Source organism: Chenopodium album, chromosome 13, assembly GCF_948465745.1.
Source record: "Chenopodium album chromosome 13, dcCheAlbu1.1, whole genome shotgun sequence".
Lineage (NCBI taxonomy): Eukaryota > Viridiplantae > Streptophyta > Magnoliopsida > Caryophyllales > Amaranthaceae > Chenopodium > Chenopodium album.
The window spans coordinates 18,858,160-18,876,448 of record NC_137846.1 but is presented as its reverse complement, the minus strand read 5'-3'; the positions used below and the strand labels follow the sequence as shown (position 1 = coordinate 18,876,448).

General features: G+C 35.5%; 1 protein-coding gene across 1 annotated transcript; it reads left to right on the top strand.

Annotated features, from left to right (window-relative positions):
- Window positions 1-7,378: 7,378 nt before the first annotated feature.
- On the top strand, window positions 7,379-16,502 carry LOC145576459 (DNA repair protein RAD51 homolog 4-like). Its single transcript, XM_081634218.1, has 10 exons — window positions 7,379-7,833; window positions 8,642-8,721; window positions 8,813-8,925; window positions 9,013-9,094; window positions 9,238-9,372; window positions 14,525-14,638; window positions 14,727-14,805; window positions 15,845-15,915; window positions 16,036-16,185; window positions 16,282-16,502. The coding sequence occupies exons 1-10, from the start codon at window positions 7,746-7,748 to the stop codon at window positions 16,321-16,323; spliced, it is 954 nt and encodes a 317-aa protein (XP_081490344.1). The 5' UTR covers window positions 7,379-7,745; the 3' UTR covers window positions 16,324-16,502.
- The last annotated feature ends 1,787 nt before the right edge of the window (window positions 16,503-18,289 follow it).

The window sequence follows — 18,289 nt, the reverse complement described above, 5'->3', positions numbered from 1 at the left end:
GAAAATGTAAGTGATGAAAATGAGAAGTTCAACTGTTGAGTTTATATATAAGAGAGGAATTCTAGAAGGGTCGGAAGCTCAAATTTGTGATTGTGAATTTACAATGGTGTCCTTTTTTCTTGGCGGTTAAGCTTTTGATAATTTCATTCACCATTTTTATTTTTTTTGGTTTTAATTTTGTGTGCTTTGTATTTGGGAAGAAGAAGAAGGGTGAGTTAAGTCAACGTTTGTTATAGAATTAAAGGATTTGTTGCTGACGTGGAAAGAGAGAGTGTGTGAGGGGAGAAAAGTGACGAAAGCATGGGAGACATGGGGTGTGACGGTTATTAATGGAATATATTTGGAGTTTGTTTTGATTGCGATATGTAATTTTTTTTTTTTTTTTTTTTTTTTTTTTTTTTTTTTTTTTTTTTTTTACTGTAACGGCCGTCTTTGTCCACAACTAGGCACCCATATTTAGAGTTGTCAAAACTTAACCAACCTAAAAAAAACTATCCGTTTCAAATAGTAATCGATCTGATTTTATTCGAGAAATTCAACACCTAAACCCGATCTGTAACCGAACTGAACTCAACCCGAATCCGAACTTGATCCGATCTGAACTTAACTTGACACCGATTTGATCCGACCTGAACTCAACCCAAATCTAATTTGACCCGACCTGAACTCAAACTGGACCGATTTGACCCAATTTGAGCTCAATCCGATCCGAAATTGATCCGGCAAATAACCGATCTAATCCGATTTGTTTTGATCCGAACTAATATTAACCCGACTCGATTTTAACTCTATTTGATTTTTACCCGATTCGAATTTAACCCGACCATAATTAATTATTGACCTTTTTTATTCAAGTTCTTATACTACTATATTTACTAATTATTAATAAGTTAACTTACTACAAAGAAATAATGCGGAGTAACAAGTTTACTTCATGTACATACTAATTATATAAAATTATTTTCTAAGCTTTATATTTGTCTCATCGAAAATTTGCTACAATTAATTTGTAATACTTGAACATTAAACCTCTTCTTTCAACTCGATAAAAAAAAGATACATGAATGACTTGATAATAACCCAATAATAAGGTAAAAACTCAATAATAGCTCTAGTTTAAAAATAACCTTATTTGGATATGAATTGGATCAACTTAATTAAAATCCAGCCAAACACAAAAAGAAATTGACCAATTAATGAATCAAAGGATTAACCTTAATCAAATTGAACTTGACCGAACCGAAATCATCCGACCCAAATTCATCCGAGCCGAACTTAACCCTATTAAACCCGTTTTGAACCCGATCTGAATTTATCCAAACCAAACATGAACCGATCTGAAGTTGACCCGACCCATATTCGACCTGGACTCGATAGGCCATGACCCGAATTTGACCCGACCCGACTCGATCCGAGTAAAAAGAATAATTTTGACCCAAACAGACCCGACCCCGAACAGACCTAACCCAAACTCCATCTGATTATCCGAATTGACACCTCTACCCATATTGGTGGATTCGATTGGATTTTATGCGAGTTGCGGGTTAATAGCGAGTTGGCTGTGCTCCATAATTTTTCGAGATAAAAAGGAGTTAGAGAAAAAAAATGTGAAGAATGTGAGAAGCGCAAAACAAAATGGAAAAAAAATGGAAAATTTAGGAAGCAAGTGAGTTAAATGTGTGTGTTCATGTGATTATGATTTTTTACAAAAATTAGAAGGATTGAGACAATGTTGATTTATTAATATTTTATGTACAAGGGAGTATATATTATGTGCTAAAAATCTTATTTGGGGAATCAAATGTTATTGCAGTTTGGAATTACGACTGTTTTTATATGCATAAATGAGATGGCACGAATTTTGGACAAAATTGTTTGTGAGTGTTAAATGGTGAGGAAAATAGAGAGATTCAATGTGATGAGCAGATAAATAAAGAGAAATCTGGAATGACAACTTTATTTAACTCAATGCACATCTTTTCAATTCCTTACGTTTCTAAAGAGTATTGGGTTTGCGTCAATCCAACGGGGTTAGAACATTCTCACCTCTTAAATTAATATATTACTGGCTAATTTTTACAAATATCTTAATTTTTAAGCTTTGCTATTCATTTTTCAATTATATTATAATCGAATATTATCACCAATATTATTTTTAATCATTATATGTCTACTACAATTTTAATCTTAATCGTTACAAAAGTACATCAACTTTTAAATAATAAAAATTGTATTAAAATAAAATTATAATTTTTAAACATTACAAAAAAGGAAGAAGCCAACATAATTATACTACCTCCATTTTGCCGAGTCTTCCTTAATTACTGTAAGTCTATAACCACACAAACCAAAGAAAATTAGAAATGAGAACTATAATGTGGGTACTTTTGTATTATTAAGGAGAGAGACAGAGAAAAAAATATTAATAAAATAAAATTGGGCCTTATAAAGTGGGGTTGTGGATAATAAAATAAATAAAAAAAAAATTGTCATATAAATGGAATAAATTAAATGTAAGTACTTCGCATAATTTTAAAAAAAACGGATAAAAAGAAAAGTGAGAAAGTCTTAGGAAAATGAAGTTAGTATATGTTGAGTATGCTATCTCTTGACATATATAATTCTTATATTATTTAATTATCTCTTTAAATAGCATATTTGACAATGTTAATATCTAGGTGTATATTTATATTTTTTTTGATAAGAAGAAAAGGGATTTCATTAATAAAGTATAGTCTAACGACACTTACATATAATTCCTAAGAAATCAAGAATTTCAACACAAGCACACACCTTAAAACTAAATACATCGTAGATTTGGTTAATAATCGCCTTAATAAAAAACTTCATGTGAAGCAATACAATCTATGAGTTCACACTGATTCGGCTTGAAATCCACTGATGCGTAGCCGTTTGAGTGAAAATACTCATGTGGTTTTCCGGATTCCTGTAGAGATTATGAAACCCTAAATCTTTAATTCTCACCATATAAACATAAAAAGAAAATAAACTCACGAAAAAAATCATTATCTCAAGGATGAGATCTATTTATTGAAAGCAATTAAAAGGTTTTTGGGGCTTACCACCGGTAATAACACCAGTGGAAGCCCCGGCAAAGATTTACAATTGAGACCAAGAGGAAAGTGATGGTAGAGATGGAGAGAATAGGGAGAAGAAAGAAGGAAAACCTTCAAAAAAAAAAAAGTGAAAAAACCTAGCAATGGAGGCTAGGAAAATCCTCCTAAAGAAGAAACCATAGAAAGAACAAAAAAACCCTCCCAAGGAGAATATTCTCATAGAGTTGACTGTTAGAGCAACACTAATGATTGTAGATAGAAACTTGCTTGCAATTTTCAAAAGTCTCTAGCTACGAATTTGACCAGTCAAGAGTTAAAAATACAATTAGCTTAGGCCTTGTTCTTTTGAGCAACTTCTGGCAGAGCAGAGCAGAGCAGAGCAGATATTATTATTATTATTATTACTGCATTATTATTATTATTATTACTAATATTATTATGAAAATATTAATTATTATTATTAATAAATAATAATAATTATTATTATTAATTATTTATTATTATTATTAAATATTTATTATTTATTATTATTAAATATTAATTATATATTATTATTAAAAATTACTAATTATTATTATCTTTAAATATTACTCCCTCCATCCCAGAAAGAACAACCCTTTTGGGTTGATTTCGCGGGTATTAAGAAAGTTAAATAAAATGAAGTAAAATTATTTGGGAAAGATAAATTTACATGGGGTTTGTAAAAAAGTAGAGAGAGAAATTATTAAAAATACATGAAAAACAAAATTTTATATGGGGAAGCTAATTTTACACAAATATTGTTGTAAATTGGTGGGTATTTTAATGTAAATGGGTCGATCATTTTGGGACTAAAATTAGGCCAAAGGATCGAACTTTTGGGGACTGAGGGAGTATTATTATCTTTAAATATTAGTTTTTATTATAAAAAAAATCAATTATTATTAAAAATACTTATTATTAGTATTATCATTGTTATTATTACTATTATTATTAAATATTAATTATATATATAAATTATATTAATTATTATTGTCATTATAATTATTAATTAGTTATTATAATCAAATATTAATTATTATTATTATAATAATTCAATATTTATTATTATTTTTAAGAAGACAAAGCAGAGCAGCTCTAAAGAACAAGGCCTTAGTCAAGCAAACTTGCTTGAGAAAAAAGTTTACAAAATTTATAAAGATTAATATATTAAAATAATTAAATTTATAAAAGTAATTGAGAAAGTCAAGTTTATTTAGTTAACAAGCTAGTAGCTAATCACTAGGGCACAAAATAACTGTAAAGAAGGTTAGCTTAAGATCATATATGGCATAATTTAACAATTAGCTTACCATTGGAGATGCTCTTACCTTCTTTATCTAAATTAAAGCATTAAGTTTTATTAAAAAGAAAAATAGCATTGTGTCTTTTCACTAAATATAAGTGTAATATATATGAAGTATTCTATAAAAGTATAAAGTTTATTAATACAATACTATAATACCCAATATTTTTATACGTATTTTAATTTAAATAAATATTTTATCAAGTATTTAAATAATTCGAAATGAATTATTTATGGCATTTTAATTATTTATTTTAATAAGTTTTGGAAATATTTTTATAAAAGGAAAGTTTTATAAAAGGAAATTTTTATAAAAGTCAAAGTTTGAATGGGAAAGGGATTAGTAAGGATAGAAAGGGAATTTAAGTCTAGGAGGGTTTCTAGAGAAAAAAGGGGTATAAATATTCAACACATGTTAAACTTTGCCCAGAGTGGAGAATACTCAAGGTAATTTTCTCTCCATTGTCTCTTAGTTTTCTTTTCTTTCTTAATTCCCCTTCCCCTTTTTTTTTACATGGCCGTCACCACCACCACGTACCATCAGCCGACCACCACAGCCACCGGCGCAAGCGCTAGCAACCGCGGCGACACCGGCGGGTGTGGCAGTAACCCAGCCGTGTGTCGTGGTGGCTGTTGCTGCTTGCGGCTTTCCGAAAAAAAAATTATTTTTTTTAATTCTTTTGCTTTAATTCCTTAATCTAATTATTAATTTTTGGTTTTGTGAATTGTGATCATTTTCATGATGTTTGATTAAAGGTAGTATGTAAATAAATTTTCAAATTTGATTTTTAATTAAAAAGCCCCAAGTTGAAAACCTTAGGTTCCTAAATTATTGTAATATTAAAGGAATATGATTTAGGGTGGTTTAAATCTTTGATTTGAGGGTTTTAAAACATAATTACAGCAAGTTTTAATGATTTAATAAAGCTGGAAATTTTGTTAGTAAGCTATAATTGAGTTTCTTAAAGGAGTTTTTGACTACCCATTGATTGGGATTAAAGTAAGGGGTTTTAAATTAATTTTCAGCTTGTTTTAAATAGATTATGAGTGATTTAATGAGGGTATATATTGCTGGAAATTTGTGTGGAGTAGATTTTAATGCCTTGTTATAATTTTTTATTGTAGGAGACTTCCAAGTGAGTGATTTCATATTGTTGTGGCGATTTTAAGAGCGTATTCAAGGTACGTTCGCGTACTTGATATTTATTTGGTGATATAGGAACATGCTATGCTTTGAATAATTGATTCCAAATAGTATCATGATAGATTTTGATTAGAATTTATTATTTGGTTGATGTTGGTGATTAAATTATGAAGCATGAATTATTTGTGATGGATTAGTGAAGGAAAATAATTAATTTGGCATGTTGTATATGAATCACACTTTTATTATTGGCATGATAGTGAGCATGTTTAATTAAACTAAATGTTTAATTTGGTTTGGAATATTAAAAAGGAATTTTATTATAGTTCATATAATTTTTATTGATGCTATAAGCATGAGGAAAGAGCTATTTAAGTGTCTATGTACACGAGGAATCAATTAAATATTGGTGCCTTAGTGCACTTAAGGTGTTTTTAACATCGAGGGATAAGAATTTTGGCACATTATGCGTTTAAGGTGTCTTTGATATCGAGGTAAATTAAAAAGGGTTCAACATTAAATATTATGTGGTCACTAATTATTCAAGAGTTAAATTGTTATGTTTAATTGTTTGAATAATTATAATGTTTGATTGTGTTATGGTTTGAGAGTCATCACTAAGTCTAATAATATGTAAATAACGTAAAGTGAAAGAGATTACGCACTAAAACTCTTGGAATGTATATACCTTGAGTATGAACATATGGGGGGAGTTATGGGGTTTCATATTTAACCATAAATTCTAATGGGAGTACAGAATGCTGTATTTTCCTTTTATTATTATGTGCAGGAATTCCGCCACTTACGAGTAATTCTTTTATAATGGCACGATTAGCTCCCGTGTTAATACCCCTTTATTGGGGCAGGTTAGGGGGAAAACCCGTTTGATCCGTAATCAATGTTAAATGAATCAATTAGTCATTTAATTGAGGGTCATGTTGTATGTTGTATGCTTGTAAACAGGTGCAACAAGGTAAGTTGTGTGATGATAGGTGAAAGCATGTTAGTGTGTTTATTTATGCTTATGTACTCAACATTGCTGATTGTGCGTTTGTATGTTTGTTTGGCCTTGTCTTTACTTTGGTCCTACGATGACCCATTTCTAATGCAGAGTAGTGGGGATAAGTAGAGAGAAGCTATTCAGATGATGAAGCATATTCATGATGGGCATGAGTGAAGAGCGAATCACGTTTAGTTTCCATAAGTTTATAATGTGGCTTATTGCTTTGATTATTTTATTATATTATGCTTGTGAGACTAACTCAAATGTTTCTAAGTTGGTTTGATTTTGAATAAGGGGCTACAATGGTTCCAAGTTGTAGGTTGACTTTGTTTTACTTTGGTTTGACTTTATTTTCATTTGGTTGACTTTTAAAGTCGAATTGTTTTGAGCGTTTCTAAAGATAGTCTTCCGCTGTGTGTCTTTGATAGTTGCTTTAGCCGTTTTCACGGTAGCTATAATGTCTTAGATTTTCCTATTTTGAGTTTTAAAGAGAGCAAAACAGGTATTTTAAAGGAAAAGAATTTCTAGGGTGTTACAAATACACTTTAACAATTACTTACAAAATAAAGATATAGTGTTAAAGTAGTTGGTTATATATACAAAATTTAAACTATATATATATATAAAAAAAAAATAGCGATCAGTGGCAGTTAGTGTAGGTTATGTAATCAGTGGAATGATTGTGATGTCTGATGTGGGTTATGCGGATGCAATTGGTGTCGGTCAATGGTTGGTGACTTAATGTAGTAGGTGGTTGGTGCGGATTGAGAGAATTATATAAGATAGATGAGAAAGAGAATTGGATGTAGGATTGTGGACAAATTATCAAATTCAACTGAAAATCTATAGTAGATTTTCATTTTCAAATAAATGTATTTTCACAAATATAAAAAATAAAAAATAACAATAGGTCGAGGGCTCGGGTTTGGGGTTGAGTCTGATTTGAGTATTTGACCAGCAAATTTACGGGTGGTACGGTTTTGCAGCTCGGATTTGGGGTTGAGTGTTTGACCAGCAAATAACAATAGGTCGACGGCTCGGATTTGGAGATAGTAAAAAATTAACAACTCTAGGTTCAACAAATTGGTCGGAGGAAATAGTATTCGTTGTGCTTGAAAGATTTGATGCAAGTCCAAGTAAAATCTAGGAATTCCCTACATCTTCCACATTTCAATTCCATCTTAACAGACAATAGAAATGGTAATGCTTAAATCAATGCAAGAGAATTACCCCTTAATCGATTCCATCTTCCTCGAATTTTGCGGGTCTCGTGGCATTTTCACTGGTGATATTTTCTTCAATTTTCTCTCTCTTCAAAGTTATAAATTCATTGCTTAATTTGGTTTATTGCTACTAATATTACTAATTGGGTGTATATATAACACTGAAATTTTCCAACTAAACAAAACCCTTTATTAATTTTACCTTTTTAATATCCTTAATTAGTTGGAATTCTCCAATTTGCTGGGATTTTGTATTGCTATACATGTTCTGTGACACCCAGTTGGTTTCTTCAGTTGTTAATGGAATAATGGAGTTAGTAATGTGCTAGAAAAAACTGAAACTTCTGGGACCTGAGGTTTACGGTTTACCCGTTTCTGTATTAATGAAGCTCTGGAATATGTGGGGCTTGAGGTTTTCCAGTTTTTGAAACGTTTCTGTTTCCGAAACCCGAGTCGTTTCCGTGCTACATACTTACAGGCAGTTCATGTTAAAAGTGTATTGCTCTCCGTTTATTTTTTGTTGCAACGTTTTCATTTGTTTGGTCGATGCATAACTTCAACCATTTATAACATTATTTGGCAAATTAAGTAATACAAATAAATTGTAAAAGTTGATAACATAGTATGCATTGAGATGATCTAATAGGAACCCATATGACCATTTTTTTTCTTTGTAAACTATCAAAGATGGTCAAGTATGGTGTGTGAATAGCGAAAAAGTTGTGTTGCCATTGATAATAAACGGGTTGAAAGTGTTGATTAGAATCAGCCGATGTAATAGTTGGAAATTATGTTGCATTACACCTTGTCAACACTTATAAAAATCTTAATTTTGTTATTTGACAAATGCAACTTTCAATTTTTCTACAGTGGAAGATTTCCTAATTTATGATCTGAATTCTTTGATTTCCTTCACTGAAAAGAAACCAAATACAGAGAGATTGAAGAAGGTTTTGCTTCACCACATTAAAATAGCTTATATGCTTCAAACCGATGTGGGTTTTGTGCCTGTCTGTGATAGGATGTAATGTGGGTGTATAGGGAATTGATCAAGTGCTTTCAATAGTTGATGGTCTTCATAGACCCTGGTTGAACGGTGTGGAGTTACTGAAAGATGCTCAGAAAAGTAAACAAACATTCCTTGCTTATGAAGGGTAAGCTTTGAGCCTGAACACTCCCTTGTTATTCATTGTTGAAGAGGATGTTGCTTATTGGGGAGTCCTATTATTGTGTGTTTGTAGGATTGATCCTTTTCTACATGGAGTGCTAAGAGAGGGGTTTGTAACAGAACTAGTTGGACCGTCATCTTCAGGCAAAACACAGGTGAATCTTGCTAGCTTCCAATTTATTCTCAGTTGATTGTCTTGTTATTTTTTATACATTGCTAGGAGATATTTGGATGAGAGTACCTACTGTGAACATGTTGTAAACTTAACATTGGATTTAAACTTACTGCTAATGTTTAGGTATGTCTCCAAGCTGCTGCAACTGTTGCGAAGGAATACGCAAGTGGTGTTGTATTCTTAGACTCAGGAAATTCCTTTTCTGCACCACGAATTGCGCACCTTGTGAATCAGGCTTCGTTTTCTACTTCAAAGCAGGTTTCCTTCTTTTTTTTGTGTGCATTTTTTTGTTTTGGAAAGTTATCTTTTGCAGTTACATGGTTTTGTTTCAGTGTAAGGCTGTTTTTGTATATTATGTTTCCTTGGAATGGTTACTTTCTGCTGTTTCGAATGAGAAATAGGCAATGCCTATGATCTTGTAAAATGAAGGACTCCTTCCATCCTGATATTATTTTTTAATTTTCTTAATGCCAATCCGTATAAAATTGAGGATTTAACTATGATTTCACCAATATACCCGTTTTAATTATTGCGCCATTCACACCCTCTCTTCATGCAGCACTTGTATACTTGATTTAAGTAGATGTTTTTGGATATCTGATCATAAGCCTACCATTCTCTTAGGAAATGCGGTTTTCAAGCATCTCACAACAGTACCTATTTGACAATACTTCGTATGAGGGAATACTGTAGTAAAATTTGATGATCATTATATTTTTTTAGTCAGCATATTTGTGATATCGTTATCATTTGATACTAATTGCTAACATCTCAAACATTTATGATGTATCTAGCAGAAACACAGTGTATGACTGTTAGACAAATTTTAAGCTGATTTGCATCCTACATATGTTTTTATAGCATTGTTCTAGATATACTTGCTAACAGAGCTCAGATTCACTTTGTATTTGCTACCTTCTGGAATCAGTTGATTTTCTCCAACTTTCTTGTATGTACTTGGCTAATATCCTTGTGCTATTCCTCTGCATTAGGTACCAGAGCTCTTGAATTTCTAACATGTATAACATGCATGTATCTTTAGTTTAAAGCAACATATTTTAAATAGGATTACATATATACAAATTGGAGCTGAAATGTTATTGGTTAGTTTGCTTAGAATCTATCCACCTGAGAAAATTCATGATACTTATCAGTAAACTGAGTTAAGATAGAAGTATTAAAATCTGGTGGTTCACCCTGCCATGTGTAATGTTTTCGCATGTTTCTCTTGAAAGACAGACTTTAAAGGGTGGAATCGCGTTGATCCAGAAAGTGAATGAGCTATAGGGAAAATAGGCTGATAGAATGAGCAGATGAATTGGTTTGATTCTTTCAAGTCCAAAGTAACGGCATAGTTACCCCTTAAAGGAATTTGCTGCTAGAAGCACATTACCTGCTAAAATTGCAGCTTTCCCTCTATCTCTGTGTCAGGCCTGTCAGCTTTAGATTCATCTTCTTAATCTCGTCCAAATTTTCCAGGCTCAATGCTTGCCTTATACCTTTGATATTTTTGTTTCATCTGTTGGATAGACTGTCAGTATAGAAAAGTGTTATTTTTTCATATAAGACCTGAAAATCATTAGTCTTATTCTGGCTCAGTGTGGAAGCCTCTGATTTTGTGTTTCGCCAAGAGTGTCGAAGTACTTGACTGAATTCATTTTGCTCCTTTAATCAATGTTGTGGCCTCAGTGACATCGCTGTTACATTTTGTAATTTGTACAGTCTTAGGCTACTTCTTATTATTAGCTTTGATGATGCCTTTTAGTTTGAACTTTTTTTCTAAAAGTTAGATTTCCAATCCAATGACATCCCCCACATTCACTCTCTTTCTCTCCTATTCTGGAATTCAATTATTCCAAACGATCACCCTATATCTCTCCCTTCCTCCTTTTTATCTCTATGATCATCATATAAGTTACAAAGTAAGTAATTTCATACATGTGCAATTTTAAAGGTAATTAGTCTATTTCATACCAGTGGGTTTCCCGCTGCCAGTCCCAAGCCTGGATAAAGGAGGAGGGTTACGGTAGGCCAGTGACAGCCAGTATAAAACTTCGTCACATCCCATGACATGAGCCAAACAGATATTTTCGTGGGGGCGTTCCCTACTCAGCGACGCGCTGCACTTCCTAGACCCGGGTGTAGTGATAAGTATGCAAGGGTTGCTAGGTCGTCGCCCAGAAGCGACGCGCCACATTGCCCGAGTGTGGTGTCAAATGAGCAAGGGCGTGCCATTGGGGCGTTCCCTACTGAGCGACGCGCTGCACTTCCCAGACCCGGGTGCAGTGATAAGTATGTAAGGGTTGCTAGGTCGTCGCCCAGAAGCGACGCGCCATATTGCCCAATTGTGGTGTCAAATAATCAAGGGCTTGGAGTTGGGATCAGGAGGGAGCGTGGGAGAAAAGAATTTAGTTTGCGGATTGGTTCTTGGAATGTGGGGTCTCTTACGGGAAAATCAGCAGAATTGGTAGAAGTAATGAAAAGACGACGCGTGAACATCATGTGCCTCCAAGAGACAAGATGGACAGGAGAAGGAGCTCGAGGCTTGTTTTTGGGGTATAAGGTATGGTATGTTGGGCAAGAAACGAGCCACAGAACAAGGAATGGTGGAGCTAGGAACGGAGTTGGTGTGGTTCTCGATGAGAGGTTGGCAAAAGAGGTGATCGAGGTCTATCGGAAGAACGATAGGTTGATAAGGCTGAAGTTGCTATGTGGCAAGGAGATTGTGAATGTTATCAGTGCTTATGCTCCCCAAGTGGGTTTAGATGCAGAAGAGAAACGACAATTTTGGGAGGACCTAGACGAGGTGGTGCAGGGTGTCCACCACTCAGAGAAGTTATATATTGGAGGGGATCTAAATGGGCACGTTGGGGCGAGCCGAGATGGCTATGAGAGTGTCCATGGAGGCTTTGGGTATGGGCAGAGGGACGCCGGTGGTGAAGCTATTATGGATTTTGCCCAATCATATGATTTAATTTTGGCTAATACTTGGTTTAAGAAGAGGGATTCACACTTGATAACTTTTCGGAATGGAGCAAATGCAACTCAAATAGACTTCCTGCTCACAAGGAGCATAGATAGACAAAGTTGCATAAACTGTAAGGTTATCCCAGGGGAGAGTGTGGTCACCCAACACCGGCTATTGGTAATGACTATTCGTCTGAAAGAGAAGGCGAAGAAAAAAGTTAGACAAGAAGAACCAAGGATAAGATGGTGGACCCTAAGGGATGCAAAAGCTAAGGTTTTTACAGAAAAGGTAATTGAAGAAGCGGATTGGGATGGAGAGGTGGATCCGGACATGACTTGGTTACGAATGAAGAACTGTTTCCTAAGAGTGGCCAAAGAGGTCTTAGGGGAAGTAAGGGGAAGAACTTCGGTACAGAGAGATACTTCGTGGTGGAATGAAGAGGTGAAAGCAGTAATTAAGCAAAAAAGGGAATGCTATCAAGCCTTAGGAAAATGTAGGAGTGATGAAACCTTTGCAGCGTATAAGGAGGCTAAGAGTAAGGCAAAGGCAGCTGTTCGCCAAGCAAAAGAAAAGGCATATCAGGAGGTTTATGAAAAGCTTGATTCCAAGGAGGGAGAAAGGATCATTTATAAGATGGCAAAGAGAAGACAAGAGGCAAGGAAGGATATTGGCATGGTGAAGTGTGTCAAAGATAAGAACCAAATGGTCCTAGTGCAAGAGGAGGGCATCAAGGACAGGTGGAAGGGGTACTTCGATGAATTATTTAATGGAAGTAATGGAGTTGTGATAGGAGATACCTCTATGAGTGATGAAGAAATCAACATGGAGTATGTGCGAAGGATTAGGAGAGTAGAGGTGGAGATTGCACTGAGGAAGATGAAACCTAAGAAGGCGGTTGGCCCTGATGGGGTACCGATAGAGGTGTGGAGGTGTTTGGGTAAGATTGGTATTGATTGGTTAACAAACCTTTTCAACAAGATATGGACGGCTACAAGGATCCCACAAGATTGGAGGAAGAGCACCTTGGTCCCGGTTTATAAAAACAAAGGAGACGCTCAAGATTGTTCTAACTATCGAGGAATTAAGCTTATGAGCCATACTATGAAGTTGTGGGAAAGGGTGATTGAACAAAGGTTGAGGGCATGCACAAGCATTTCAGATAACCAATTTGGTTTTATGCCTGGGAGATCTACTATGGAGGCAATCCATTTGATAAGACAAATGATGGAGTTTTATAGGGTAAAGAAGAAAGATCTTCATATGGTCTTTATTGATTTAGAGAAGGCATATGACAAGGTGCCAAGAGAGATACTTTGGTGGGCAATGTTGAAGAAAGGTATCCCACGAAGGTATGTAGACCTAGTTAAGGATATGTATCGGGATGTGTCAACAAATGTGAGGACATGCGGAGGGTTGACAAAAGATTTCCCTATTACAACCGGATTGCATCAAGGGTCTGCATTAAGCCCTTTTCTTTTTGCAACGGTTCTAGATGAATTAACTAGACCAATTCAAGATGAGGTTCCATGGTGTATGCTGTTCGCAGATGATATCGTTTTGGTGGATGAGACTAAGGATGGGGTTAATGTCAAGTTGGAGCAATGGAGGCAAAGGTTGGAATCTAGAGGGTTTAAGCTAAGTCGGAGTAAGACTGAATATTTGGTATGTCGTTTTGGCACTCAGAGGGGGACAAGCAATGAAGTGGTGAGTTTGGATGGAAAGGATTTGACCATGAGTGAATGTTTTAAGTACCTAGGGTCGATCATCCAGAAGAATGGTGACATTGATCAAGACGTGACCCACAGGATTAAGTCAGGGTGGCTTAAATGGAGAGCGGCCACGGGAGTGTTATGCGACCGCAGCATTCCCTTAAAGTTGAAGGGAAAATTCTACAGGACTGCCATAAGACCAGTGTTGCTCTATGGTACAGAATGTTGGGCTTCTAAGAAAGAGCATATTAAAAAGATGGAGGTTACGGAAATGCGCATGTTAAGGTGGATGTGTGGAAACACTTTAAGAGATAGAATCAGAAATGAGGTTATTCGCAAGAAAGTAGGTGTGGCGGGCATTGTAGATAAATTAAGGGAAAATCGTCTGCGTTGGTTTGGACATGTAAGACGGAGACCCGAGGGTGCACCGGTGCGAAGAGTGGAAGAGTGGGACCATGGAGGGATTAAACGAGGAAGAGGGAGACCAAAGATGACTTGGTTGGAAGGAGTGAGGAAGGATATGAAGTGCATGGATTTACGTGAGGATGAAGTTTTGGATCGTAAGGGATGGAGGAGAAAGATTTATGTTGATGACTACACGGAATAATCAAATTTGGTTCATGTTAGCCGACCCCACTTTTGGGATTAAGGCTTTGATTGATTGATTGATTGATTGATAGCTGTGAGTCTAAAGACTACCTTGCACTTATCTTGTTATATGATGATGTTGTAGGCCAATAATGAAGCTCTTCATATTGTTATGAAGAACATATGGTGTTACCCAGTATTTGATATCTTTTCCTTGTTCAATGTACTGCATCAACTAGAGTTGAAATTAAAAAATGAGGTTTGTATTGTTAGTATTTTCTTGCAGCACACTGCATACGAACTATTTTCTGATGGATGATTTTAGATTTAATTTTGGCTTTTGTTAGATGTGTTCAGTGCGGTTGCTCATTGTGGACTCATTTTCACCTCTCATTATTCCTATTCTCGGAGGTGGTGGTCCATATGGTAAGTTTCTCTTGCGCAAATCAAGCTTCCAAATTTCTTTGCTTTTAATTTTGTTATGCTAGTTCATTCTTTATGGTATGGTAATTTTTTAGCTCCTGTCTCTGAATTTGAAGTGGGTTTTGGGGAAACTTAGCCTTGAAATGGTTTGTTTTGAAAATAGGAAGACACCTAAAATTTTTTAATTCAGTTGCTTCTCATATGGCCATATGTTCCGGACAAGATTAACACTTCCGCTGTAAAAAGAAATATGCTAAATTATATCTTACATTCTTAGTCTGTAATACAGGAGGCACTACTTCTTCCTCACTATATTTCTAGAAGTTAGGCATTTACGTGGCATTGGAATTTGTTATTTCCAACAGATATAAACACCACACCAATGCAGTGGATATCTTTACTTACTCCTTGCAATAATACCTACTGTGGCTTTAGGCCAGTTTGTCTCGGTAACAGTAAACGTGAGGTTGAAGTTGCTTTATGTGGTTTATGACCAACTCTGTCATCAGACATCAATGGACTTAACCTAATTGATAGACGAGCAATTTCATGTGTTAAGAAGAATAATAAGAACCACTTAATTGGAAGGAGCCTATGGGCTATGGTGTTTGTAAAACACTAAAACACAGCAAACCTCTCTTGTAAAGCTAAAAAAAAAATCTGTGTTTTTTCATAGTGACATTATTATGAAATTATGTCTCTTATCCCGATCTTTCTCATCACCAGAATTTGTGATCTTATCCTTGTCTTTCTCATTACATACGCTTACCAGAGTTTTCTCTGTCTTTTTCACAGTGATATTATTACCAGAATTTTGTGGTCCTGTCTCAGTCATTCTCATTATATACTCTTTTAATACAGTAGTTACTTATGAGGGTTTCTCATCAGATAGTTCATCAGTTGTATAATTGTCTATTTTTTGAAAGAGAATGAAAGAAATTTGCTGATGTAGGTCTCTAACATGGCTAATTTTTATGTGGGACTACCTAATGCAAACATTTGGTACTTTCAATAGATAAATTACATGTTTGATGGATTTCAGGACATGCTCAAATGATTTCTGCTGGAAATTTGCTAAAGAAGATAGCCCACGAATACAGTATTTGCGTCCTGGTGAGTAGCACACTTGAATATGTGAAAACCTTGACATACTTGACCCGGGCATTAGAAAGATGTAATTCCATAGCAATTGTATCATCGCTTACTCAGATATATTTGATGGCATTTGCTTAGGTGACAAATCATATGGTAGCTGGAGAAGGTGGTTCAGCAAAGCCGGCTCTTGGAGAAAGTTGGAAAAGTGTCCCACATGTGAGGTTCCTCCTCTCTCGTGATCAAGAGACAAACACTTGTACCATCTCTGTTGTCAGACACCCATCCATGGTAGGTTTCTTTAAAACGATGTATAAACTTCGGGTTACAATCAAGGCCATTTGTTTGTAATTTTCATAATGTTGTTCCCTACTCCTCGTTTCTCAGGCTGCTGAGAATCAAGCGAAGTTCAAGATTTGTGATTATTAAGAAGAGCTCAGATAGTGTAATGTTTATATACAACTATTGTAATGGTAGCGTAAAACTCTTCGATGTCAATTTATGATATTATCTCAAACTATTTGTAATAGAGATATGTGAAATGTTTTTGTATACAATGCAAATATGCTAATATTTGAATACAGTACTGTTAATGCCAAAAATCGTTTAGGCTGGGACGTCGACGGCTAGACAAATTATATTATAGATAAATGAATGCTAAAATAAACAAAGGCAAAACTATATTTTGTTGACGCAGAAAACCCAATGAAGTGGGAAAAACTGCGGGTGGGAGAGATCCATCGATTATACTATGTGAATAATCAAGTGTTACAACGAGCAAGCTAATGACAATGAGTTCAGAGAATGATGCGTAAGAGAGATAGATTGGAATTTACAACTAAAGTACTCTCCTATTTATAAGATAAATACAGCGGATGGATTCTCCAAGATAGCCGTTGAACTTCAATGCTTATCCTTTCCGTGAGACTAGGGAATTAGCTGATGGACTCGTTCTTATGATCTTCTAGGTTTGACAACGGTAAAATTGAGTATCTTACTGTACAAGTTGGACCTTGGCCTTGCTGAACTGGTCAAAGGGTATCCAAGATTTTCAGGACGTCAGTTACCACTTCTGGACGACGCTTCTTTGTGACGCCTGTTCCTAAGACGCATCATGAAAATTCTGCACTAACAATTTGCCCCTGATTGTCGCTTTGGATTCCTCGAGATTCGAAGTGACAATCTAAAAACTGCCAACTCAGCGCATTAACCCTGAATTTTCTGACCGTTACTTTTAACTTGTCCAATTTATTCAACTTCCCCATTTTCTTCAAACGAAATAACTTCTCAACCACCCCTTATAAATGCTCTGGACTTAAGATATTAACCTCTACAATTCATTTCAAAACACTTACAACTTCAAATTGGGAGAATTCCGGAGCTTTTTTCCAAATTTTTCATGGGTGATCTTTAGCTACTTGCTTCTTTTCCAGGTATTTCTCATACTCCAACTTCTTTTGAATTTCTTAATTTTCGTTTTTCTTTTCCCGCCTTTGAGATGAGAGGGGGTAGCTCTAGATCTAGCTTTTCACTTAGAGTTCTTGACAAAACTAGGGAATTACCTGGTCAAATCATGGCGATGCATGAAAATCCGGCGAGTTCAATTACTAAAGAAGAGCTTCCATCCTTTGCTTCCATGGCGGGCTTCCTTGAGAGTGCTCTCATGGTAATTCCATCCCGGGAAAAAGGTCCTGAAGACTGTCCTGATGGCCATGCACATTGTTTTCTATGAGTACCCTTTCAAATTGGGGTTCAATTTCAAATTTAATGCTTTGACGCGCTCTTTTATGGAAGTGCTTGATCTGAGCCCAAGGGAAGTGATGCCTTTAGTCTGGGGGGTTGCTCAAGTAATCGAAAAAGTCACTGTAGACTGGACAATTCCCTTTGATCACTCCGACTTGGCTCATGTTTACAAGATCCAGGTCGAAGCTTTTAACAGATGTACCCTTCATGTGCGACGTGGCCGTCTGCCCTGGTTGGAAAGGTGAATGCCAACGACCCTGGGTGGAAGGCGCGCTACATCTTTGTTGATAAAGAAACTCTAGGGGAAGACGCCAGTTGGATAAGGACAGGATGGCGTAGTGGAGGTATTTCCTGCTTTCTATTTGTTATCTTATGGCGTTTGTTGCTGACACCTTTCTTATGTGCTTCTTTTTGCAGTGATTGACGTGAACGCGGTCGCTGCTGGAGAAAAAAGTGACGACAAGGTGAAGGCTTTCTTGAAGTATCCTTTGAAGGACAGGACTTTCCCTTGCACTGCTGCTGAAGACTCAGATCGGGGAGACTCTGGTTCAGAAGAAGACGTGAGAATTCTGGACGATACTTTTGACATGGCTTCAGGTGACGTCTCTTTTTCATACTCTTTGAATTTTTATCCTTCCAGGTATTCTGATAC